The following is a 10973-nucleotide window of genomic DNA, read 5'->3' on the forward strand; positions in this document are numbered from 1 at the left end:
TTCCATGGCCACCTCAGCCATGGAACATGATACCTGGCAATGCCAGAAACAGACCTGCACAATCCTGGGGAAGCAGCTTATTGATCTTGGGGGAGGATGCCAGACACAAGGCTGAATCATCAGAATCCCCGTATCTCTGGAGAAGTGTGTCAGGCCATCCAGTAACATGCATGACATCTTACCTGGAAAGCAGAGAGAAAACTAGCCCTGTCAAATAAGAACAAACAACCCTGATCAGAAATTGAGCCGAAGGGGTTGTTTGAAGTGTACGGTGATCATTTGCATGTGGGAGGTTTAAAGAATGGTCCCCGTGCTGTCATTCAGGTTGGTAAGTATCCTGTGCAGAGCAAGTATCCTGTGCTTTGTCTCTTCTGCAGGGCGGATGGTGTTGTCCTGCTGCAAGACTCTGCTCGCTAGTGTTGGTGCTGCATGCCACTCGGAGAATGGTGACCAGTAAGTCATCTTGGTTGTGATACTGAGTTTGTTCTCCTGAGAGTAGAGGGGTCAGGTTGAAGATGGTTAGAGGGTTGAGTTTGCACCTTTATGAAATCATTTCCCATAATATAATTGTGCCTTCAAACAATTTCTTTAGGATCACACAAGAAGAGCAGGTGCTTTCCACGGGGTCCAGAGTAACCCCCAGCAGGAGGCTGAAGACGTACAGTAGACATGATCGGTCACTGAGTAACTTGGATGAGTGTGACATTCGTGGGTAACTTCTCTCTGAATAAATAGGGCAGTGTAGTTTGATAGATCAAGTACTCAGGTGCAGACTCACTCTCCTGCTGTTGTGTGCCAGGACACAGATGGAGTGAGAAAGCATGTGGAAAGCAAGGAGGCTGATCTGGGGAGCTCAGCCTTTGGAGCGTCAGAATAAGAGCAGTTAGAATGGAAATATAGGGCACCACATGACCAGCTAAGCCACGAGGCAAGAAGATTCCAGATTGTTCAGAGCTCACAATTTGAGTAAGAAACTTGGGTGTTTTCACATGTTTTCAGTGTCTTTATTTTTTGTGGCACTATCACTGACTCACTCCTGGCAGCTGATATACTGCAGGCTGGGAATACTGTGGAATCAAGGTATTGAGCTCCAGTAGACAGAGGCAAGGGCAGGTATCTCACACCACCATCTTGGCACTTCCAGCTGATCAGGCTGACCAGCTCCTGGAAGAGGCCAGTGCCATTCAGCCAGAATGACAAGGTGCATAATCTGCCACTGCCCAGGCAATTCTTATTCCCCTCTCATAGTGAGTTTTACAGGAAAGGACTGTGTTTCCTTGGTGTTACAGGGTTAAACCCGCTTTCATTGTATTGCTTTCCAGACCCTCCTCTCTCCTGCTCAGCTGTGGGATTCCCTATGAAGTGGCTCAGAATGCCTTGCGTCTCAGTGTGGGGCGGGACACCACGAAGGAGGATGTGGACGTGGTAGTGGAAGATCTGAAGCAGGCCGTGGCTCAGCTGGAACACAACAGTCACATAGAGATCAGGAGAGGGAACTGAGGGGGGAGGTCTCCTTGAAAGAACCAGTTTCCTTGAACAGGAGTCTCCTCTACCCTGTATCTCGTGTGTCATTGATTGGGTGTGGTAAGCAGTCTAGTCCAAACAGAAATGTTTTACACCTGCCTTGCCCTAGTGTAAATGATTACCAAAGATGCAGGGCAAGGGAGGGCGAGCTCTTTTAGACTCTTTGCATTCCTGAGGAACTGGCTCTCCGGTGTTGGGAATACTACAGCTGCTATTACATCTTCATTACTTTAGGATATTGGAGTGTAGCACGTAATGTCACTAAATTTGAGGAACTTTCAAATGCTCACTTGTTCTATGAGAAGTTAAAAACTCTGGGTTTGTGGTCTGTGCATTTGGGTTGGGGGCGTTAGTGTATTCAGGGGAGTGGGTATGATTGTGCTCAAGTATGCCTGGATAGTGCCTAAGAAGGAGAGTAGGAGTGTGCATTCAGGAGTACTCTACGTTGAAGTAGGAAGGTGCGTGTGTGTTCCTAGGATAAAGTATTTGTACATAGGAGGCTATGTGAAAATTCCAGCATTTATACTTAGGGTAGTGTAAGAAAGAACATCCATACTGGGTCAGACCAAAGGTCCATCTAGCCCAGTATCCTGTGTGGCTATTCCTTGTGGGTCTTGCACTACTGGGCTACATCTACACTGCAGGCTTCTTGTGCAAGAAATGGCCATTCTTGCACAAAAACTTGCAGAGCGTCTACACTGCACGCATGTTCTTGTGCAAGTAAGCTTACAGTAAAGCATCAGAAGGGAAAGCTTTTTGGACAAGAGTTAGTCCTCTCCCCACGAGGAATAAGCCCTCTTGCGCAAGAAGGCAGTGTGGACGGCAACAGGGGTTTCTTAAGCAAGAAATCCCTATGGCTAAAATGGCCATCAGAGCTTTCTTGCACAAGAGAGCTCCATACTGCCGTGGACGCTCTTGCGCAAAAGCACATGGCAGTGTGGACATGCTCTTGTGCAAGACCTTTTGCACAAAACAGTTCTTGCTCAAGAAGCCTGCCGCGTAGACGTAGCCCTGGTGGTTAGTGTTAGCCTCAGAGGCTTGCTGTGTCCCTCCACACAGCCTCTTTCTTAGAGGCAAGTGCTAAAGCCTACTGAGCCATACTCATCACAGACTAGTTCATAAGTTTAGGGTAAAATCCCCTTTGAAGTTCTGATCTCCCTTCTCAGATTTTGAGAAGTCATGGAGAGGTTGGGGGAAACCACCCACTACTCTGGGTGAGGCTTAGGGACCCTAAGGCAGTGGCAACAGGCAGAGTTACGGCAACTCACAATCTGGCAGCTTTTCCCTGGGCCACTTCCTCAAACAAGCTGATCTTTTCCTACCTGCTCCCCAATCCTCAGCTCACACTGCACTTCCTGTTCTGTTCTGTTCTGTTCTGTTCTGTTCTGTTCTCCTTTCCTTCCCTTCCCTTCCCTTCCTTTCCTGGGGGAGACCTTTTAAGGCAGCACCACAGGCCTTAATTAGCTGCAGGTGTCTAATTAGCCTGGGGCTTCTAGCAAGTTCTGATTGACCCCAAGTGTCTGCCTGATTATGCTAGACTTAGGCTTGGCATTTTTCTACACAGGAAAGAAAAAGTTGTTCACCCAAGCTCTAGCATGTATTCCCTCCACCAGAGAGCAACATACAGTTGGTCTAGGTCTGTCACACCTGTCTTCCAACAGTGGCCAATGCCAGATGCCCCCAAAGTAGTAAACAGAACAGATAATCATCAAGTGACCCCTCTCCTGTCATCCATTCCCAGCTTCTGAAAAACAGAGGCTGAGGACACCATTCCTACCTATCCTGACTAAAAAGTATTGATAGACCTAACCTCCACTAATTTATCTAGTTCTTTTTCAAATGCTGTTTAAATCCTGGTCTTCACAACATCCCCGGCAAGGAGTTCCACAGATTGACTGTGCTGTGTGAAGAAAAACTTCATTTTGTTTGTTTTAAACCTGTTGCCTATTACTTTCATTTGATGACCCCTAGTTCTTATGGCAACAAGTATATAACTTTTTCTTACTCACTTTTCTCCATACCTCTCATGATTTTATAGACTTTTATCATATCCCCACTTAGTCACCTCTTTTCTAAGTTGAAAAGTCCCATTTATTTTAATCTCTCTTCATATGGCAGCTGTTCTAAACCCCTAATAATTTTTATTGCCCTTTTCTGAACTTTTTCCAATGCCAATCTATCTTTTCTGAGATGAGGCAACCACATCTGTACACAGTATTCAAGGCATACCACAGTTTTATATAGAGGCAATAAGTTACTATCTGTCTTAATTTCTATCCCTTTTTCATGTATGAGTGTAGTGCTCATTGTCATGATTATGAGGGTTAGCCAGCAGCCTGGGGATTAAGGGGTTAACTACACCTAGCCAGGTGGAGTGACCAATAGGAATGTAGGTGGGATTTTTCAAACTGGGACAAAGGAATTTGGGTTTTTTTCTTTTCTCCATTTTCTCTCTGAGAGAGTTCTCTGCAGCTACAGAGAGGGACAAGCATGTCTCTCTCTCTCTCCAAGGCACCATTCTTCATTTTCTGTAAGTAGGGTAAAGTTTAGGCAGTTTCGTTAGGTTTTATTGTGTTATGGATTGGGTATGGGATCTGAGATCTGGCCCTGCTTAAAAGATGTTTTGGCTTTTCTTTGTAACTAAGTTCTAGGCCCATGGAGTTTCTCCATGAGTATATTTTGTTACCTTCCTCTCTAGTCATTATACTTGCAACCAGAATATTGTTGTAATAATAAAAGTTCTTTCTTTTCTTTTATTAACCTGGCAGTGGTTAATGGTGTGCCCTGATTTTTGTTTTAGGGGGAAGATTTCCCAAATGATCTTTCCCCTGGTTTCTTTAGCAACATTTGGGTGGTGGCAGCGGAAGTTTTATTCCCAAGATCTAGGTTTTTAAGATCTTGGGGGAAGTTTTATACCAAAGCCTGGTAGATAAGGCTTTGGGGTACACTTGCTGGCCCCCACTTCTGCATTTATCATGCCAGAGTGGGGAAGGAGCCATGACATGGTGGCATAGCGGTGGGATTATTTGGAGAACCCAGGATTTTTAAAAGGGCACAAGTTTTCTTTTGAGTTGCAAGCTTTGCAAGTTTTCCTTTTGTTTTTTCTTTTGTTTCTGGGCTGCCTCAGGGAGGGGCAGACCTTTAGCCAGACACAGACCTACCCAAACAGTTTGTTTTTTTGTTAGCTTTCGGGACAACTGGATAGCTAGGCTAGACTAGGGCAGGGAAGGAACCCAGTACATGCTCTTGCGATCAGGCAAGGTAACCCTAGAGAACCCAACCCTTCCTAAGCAACACCCTGAGGCAGAAACAGCCTCAGAGCCAGGCATGATGTTAAGTACCGGGAAAGATTCACCCCCCAGAGAGGGGAAACAAGAGCTTACCTCTGTGAGCCCTGGGGGAAGGGATCTTGAGGAGGCAGGAGCAGCCAGCTGCCGCTCTCCCTCCCCCCCACCTGTGCCTTCTGTGTGCAATTATGCCATAAGGACCGGCAGGCCTCTAACTGACAAGGAGATGGAGTTTTTCCTACAGCTGGAGGACAGGCGTGCACAACTAGAGGCCGAGGACAGGCGTGCACAACTAGAGGCCGAGGACAGGCGTGCACAACTAGAGGCCGAGGACAGGCGTGCACAACTAGAGGCCGAGGACAGGCGTGCACAACAGGAGGTGAAACTGGCAGAGATCGCAGCAGGGACAAGGCGAGCAGAACTAGAGGCCCAAGTTGCGCTGGAGAAAGCCAGGCAGCCGGACACCTCAGGTACCCCACCCAACAATCCCACCTCCATCATCATTGAACCCCCCAGAAAGCTTCCCATGTACCAAGTACGGGATAATGTTGAGGACTTTTTCCTCAACTTTGAGAGGGCCTGTCAGGGGTACAACATTCCTCCTGATCAATACATGAGAGAGTTAAGATCCCAAATCGCTGGTCCCTTACTGGGGGTAGCCGCGGACCTGCCAGGTGACATGGCAAATGACTATGAACTGTTTAAGCAGGAGGCCAGACTCAGGATGGGCCTCACCCCTGACTACACGCTGTGTGAAGAAGAACTTTCTTTTATTCGTTTTAAACCTGCTCCCCATTAATTTCATTTGGTGTCCTTTAGTTCTTCTATTTAGGGAACTAATAAATAACTTTTCTTTATCGGCCCTCTCCACACCACTCATGATTTTATAGACCTCTATCATATCCCCCCTCAGTCTCCTCTTTTCTAAACTGAAAAGTCCCAGTCGCTTTAACCTCTCCTCATATGGGACCCGTTCCAAACCCCTAATCATTTTAGTTGTCCTTTTCTGAACCCTTTCCAAGGCCAAAATATCTTTTTTGAGGTGAGGAGACCACATCTGTACACAATATTCAAGATGTGGGCATACCATAGTTTTATACAGGGGCAGTAAGATATTCTGTGTCTTATTTTCTATCCCTTTCCTAATAATTCCTAGCAACCTATTTGCCTTTTTGACCGCAGCTGCACACTGTGTGGAAGTTTTCAGAGAACTGTCCACGATAACTCCAAGATCCCTTTCCTGATTTGTCGTAGCCAAATTAGCCCCCATCATACTGTACATATAGTTGGGGTTATTTTTCCCAATGTGCATTACTTTACACTTATCCACATTAAATTTCATTTGCCATTTTGCTGCCCAATCACTGAGTTTGGTGAGATCTTCTTGGAGTCCCTCACAGTCTGCTTCTGTCTTGACTATCCTAAACAGTTTGGTATCATCCATAAACTTTACTACCTCACTGCTTACCCCTTTCTCCAGATCACTTATGAATAAGTTGAAAAGGATTGGTCCCAGGACTGACTCTTGGGGGAACACCACTAGTTACCCCTCTCCAATCTGAAAATTTACCATTTATTCCTACCCCTTGTTTCCTGTCTTTTAACCAGTTCTCAATCCAAGAAAGGACCTTTCCTCTTATCCCATGGCCATGTAATTTACACAAGAGCCTTTGGTGAGGGACCTTGTCAAAGGCTTTCTAAAAATCCAAGTATACTATATCTACTGGATCCCCCTCGTCTGCATGTTTGTTAACCCCTTCAAAGAACTCTAACAGATTAGTAAGACAGGATTTCCCTTTACAGAAACCATGTTGACTTTTGTCCAACAAATTATGTTCTTCTACATGCTTCACAATTTTATACTTTACTATTGTTTCGACTAATTTGCCCGGTACTGAAGTTAGACTTACCGGTCTGTAATTGCCAGGATCGCCTCTAGAGCCCTTTTTAAATATTGGTGTCACGTTGGCTACCTTCCAGTCATTAGGTACGGAAGTCATTAGGTACTGGAAGCTTACCTTTGTCCCCTCCACTTCCTCCCCCCCATGGGGTATAGATGTCCCAGTTCCCATTGCTGCTCCTATGTGGCCATTACACAGTATAGCTGTCCCTGCTGGCAGCCCCCTTGCTTTCTGTGTTCAGAACAATCTCATTCCAGGCACATCCCATTGTCCTTGCACAACCAAACTTTGACTTTAATAAGTTATAAGAGGAAGCTGTCTACCAAATGTAATGGTCCTAGCTTTTCCTGTGTAGGAGGAGTTCTTGAACAAAGAGATGAACAGACAGACTTGCTCGCTCACAAATTCTAACGCATAGTAGATGAAATTAGAGACTTGTTTATATGTGCACATAGTATTTGTAAGCTTGAACTAGAACAGTAAACCAAGTAAGGCAGTGAAATAGCTACTCCAGTGTTTCTCAAACTAAGGACCATGGCCTGGTACCGGGCCTCAGCGTGGCTGCCGGGGTGCTCCGGGCTTCCGGAGTGCCCGTGCGGTGCCGGGTCCCCCAAGCCCTGAACCAGGCTGGGTAGAGGATACAGCCGGGTATTCCAGGCTCTCGGCACAGAGGCATAGTGCCGGGGGGGGGGCAGTTGCCCCCCGGGCACCACACTAGGCAGAGGCGTAGTGGGGGGGCAGTTGCCCCCGGATGCTACGCTAGGGGGGCGCCGGGCTGGGGTAGGAGCAGAGCGCACAGCACCATACGTTGTGGCGAGCCTGGTCTGTATGGAAATGCTCCCTGTAGGATTGTGCTACTTCTGGTAGCAGTTTCCTATTGGGGCATTTCCTTACAATCATACAGATAAGAAAATGCTTCCAGTAGCACATTCCTATAAGGTAGCAGCTTTCTACATTACACGAGCACTGTCGGGCCACGTGCTCCCTGTGCAATCAAGCCTCCGAGGCAGGGCCAAGCAGCAGGAGCAGCCACTTTAGAGGTAGGGTTACCCGGCCTGGCTCTGTGGAAGCGGAAGAGGGATTGGGCTAAGGCGGGGAAGCTGGGGGTGCCTAGCTCTGGGGGTTGGGCATTGGATTACAGCGGGAGGTGTTCTGGGGCAGAAGGGGCATTAGGTTGGAGCAGGGGGGGCTGGGGATGCCTGGATCTGGGGGAGGGGTGGGTGCATTGGGGATACTTATAATTTTTTAAATGGGGCACTTTATAAAAAAAAGTTGAAAAACACTGCTCTAAACCAGTGTTTCTGAACCAGTAGTATGAATACCCTCAGGGGAACTTGAGAGAAGTCTGGAAGGTCCATCAACACAACTGAAATTTGGAGAAAACTGAATTTTTGGTTTAAGTTATTCAGTGCTTTATTATTTTTGTACTTTTTACACCCAAAAATTTCATCACCCACCCAGCTATGATTAAGTTGTTTCAACAGATGTGTTGCAACGGTAGAAAATGTTTGTGTGTGTCTGAAAACTATGCCAGGGGTACTGATATTTTTTTTAAAGAGGGATACTTTATAAAAAAAAAGGTTGAGAAACACTACTCGAAACCATTCCTATTGGTGGCCTCCCTGTTTCCTTTCTCCTTTGGCAAGTTGGGCAGGTAGCAGTTTGGGTAAAAATAATCAGACGTGCACACAGTGCCCTCTCTACTTCAACTCGTGCTGGATAATCCGGGCCTTTAATTCTAAAGGAGTTAGCAATACTGAGGTGATCAAATCCCTCCATGTGTTGTTGTGGATAGTGATGTGGGGGCCTGCCCCAGACTGGAGGGGGTGGGGGAAGATGCAGTACAAGCTCCCCCCTCCTCTTAGGGTCCGGCTCAGCCATGCGCCAGGTTCAGGGCTCTGCCCCATGGTGGCGGGGGTGCAAATTTTGCTTTTGCCCCTGGGTGCATAACACTACTCGGCTGTGTCTAGAGTGGCCAGTTTTTCTGGAAAATCAGCCGCTTCTCCAGAAAAACTTGCCAGCTGTCTACACTGGCTGCTTGAATTTCCGCAAAAGCACTGACTTCCTACTGTAAGAAATCGGTGCTTCTTGCAGAAATACTATGCTGCTCCCATTCGGGCAAAAGTCCCTTTTGCGCAAAACTTTTGCGCAAAAGAGCCAGTGTAGGCAGCTGAGATTAGTTTTGCGCAAAAAAGCCCCGATCGCGAAAATGGAGATGGGGCTTTTTTGCGGAAAAGTGTGTCTAGATTGGTACGGACGCTTTTCCACAAAAAGTGCTTTTGCAGAAAAGCGCCCGTGCCAATCTAGACTCTCTGTTCCGAAAATGCTTTTAACGGAAAACTTTTCCATTAAAAGCATTTCCAGAAAATCATGCCAATCTAGACGCAGCCCTCCTCTGATGCAAGGGGGGGTATTGGGCTGGGCTGAGCTGAGGGTGAGGGGAGAGGAGGAGGTGCAGGGTGCTGGGCTCACCTGGGCTGCAGGAGGAAGGAGGTGCTGGGAACCTGGGGCTAGACTCAAGGGGAGGGAGGGGCAGAAAATCAGAGCTGGGCTCAGCAGTTTTGCAAGGCTTGGGGGGATGTGCAGGGAAACAGGGCTCAGCTGTGCTGTGGGGGAGGTATTCAGGGAAGCAGTGCGGGGCTCACCTGGGCTGAGGTGGATGGGGGAAGGCATAGGGAACAGAAGGGCAACTCTGAGGGCAGCAGGGGACTGGTGCTACACTCCCTTGGATTGTGGGGGATGGTTTTGGGGGAGGTGCAGGGAACCAGTGGGGGTGGGCAGCTCAGTTGGGTTGCAGGGGAGGGAGGTGCAAAGAACCCTAGTAGGGAAGGAGGGAACCAGGAGCCCTGAAATGACCTCCCCTGGTCCAAAAAAATCCCTCATCTGGGACCAGTCAGGTTTGGGAAACCCTGGTCTAGCCAGCTTTCTATCCATCTTACAGTCCTTTTATCCAATCCATACTCCCTTAACTTGCTGGCAAGAATATTGTAGGTGATTGTATCAAAAGCTTTGCTAAAGCTGGCACTGGGAGCATTGGGAGGATCAGATACAACTTATTTGCATATTCATCATTTGATTAATGAATATGCAGATATGCAAATGAATGTTACTGGTCCTCCAAAAGCTCGTGAATGGATTTACTGGTCCCCGTGTCAAAAAGTTTGGGAACTCCTGGTCTAGACCATCCTTGATAGATGTCTGTCTTACCTGTTCTTAAATATCTCCAGAGATGGAGATTCCACAGTCTCCCTGGGCAATTTATTCCAGTGTTTAACCACCCTGACAGGTAGGAAGTTTTTCCTGATGTCCAACCTAAACCTCCCTTGCTGCAGTTTAAGCCCATTGCTTCTAGTTGTATCCTAAGAGGCCAAGGAGAACAGTTTTTCTCCCTTCTCCTTGTAACACCCTTTTACATACTTGAAAACCACTATCATGCCCCCTCTCAGTCTTCTCCTTTCCAAACTAAACAAGACCCGTTTTTTCAATCTTCCTTCATAGGTCATGTTCTTTAGACCTTTAATCATTCTTGTTGCTCTTCTCTGGATCTTCTCCAATTTCTCCACATCTTTCTTGAAATGTGGTACCCAGAGCCGGACACAATACTCCAACTGAGGCCTAATCAGCACAGAGTAGCGCGGAAGAATGACTTCTCGTGTCTTGCTCACAACACTCCTGTTAATGTATCTCTGAATCATGTTGGCTTTTTTTGCAACTGTGTCACACTGTTGGCTCATATTTAGCTTGTGGTTCACTATGACCCCTAGATTCCTTTCTGCCGTACTCCTTCCTAGTCAGTCGCTTCCCATTCTGTATGTGTGAAACTGATTGTTCCTTCCTAAGTGGAGCACTTTGCATTATTAAATTTCCTTTTCATATTAAGCTTCATCCTGTTTACCTCAGAACATTTCTCCAGTTTGTCTAGATCATTTTGAATTATGACCCTGTACTCCAAAGCAGTTGCAGCCCCTCCCAGCTTGGTATCATCTGCAAACTTAATAATTGTACTCTCTATGCCAATATCTAAGTCGATGATGAAGGCATTGAACAAAACCGGTCTCAAAACAGACCCATCCAGAACCCTACTTTTTATGCCCTTTCAGCAGGATTATGAACTGTTAATAACTAGCAAAATGCAGGACAATGTAGCACTTTAAAGACTAACAAGATGGTTTATTAGATGATGAGCTTTCGTGGGCCAGACCCACTTCCTCAGATCAAATAGTGGAAGAAAGTAACTACTCTCTGAGAATGGTTATCCAGC

The 10973-nt window shown here is 46.8% G+C and overlaps 1 protein-coding gene across 1 annotated transcript in view; it reads left to right on the forward strand.

Annotated features, from left to right (window-relative positions):
• Positions 1-10591, forward strand: part of SCLY (selenocysteine lyase) — a 64812-nt gene extending 54221 nt beyond the window's left edge. The window contains exons 13-14 of the mRNA XM_089781001.1: positions 378-453; positions 1323-10591. Of these exons, the coding sequence (XP_089637127.1) occupies positions 378-453; positions 1323-1500 (254 nt within the window). The 3' untranslated portion in view covers positions 1501-10591. The remainder of the gene's footprint in view (positions 1-377; positions 454-1322) is intronic.
• Positions 10592-10973: the final 382 nt, after the last annotated feature.

Source organism: Pelodiscus sinensis, chromosome 10 (genome assembly GCF_052426305.1).
Source record: "Pelodiscus sinensis isolate ZL-2025 chromosome 10, ASM5242630v1, whole genome shotgun sequence".
In the NCBI taxonomy this organism is placed as follows: Eukaryota; Metazoa; Chordata; order Testudines; family Trionychidae; genus Pelodiscus; species Pelodiscus sinensis.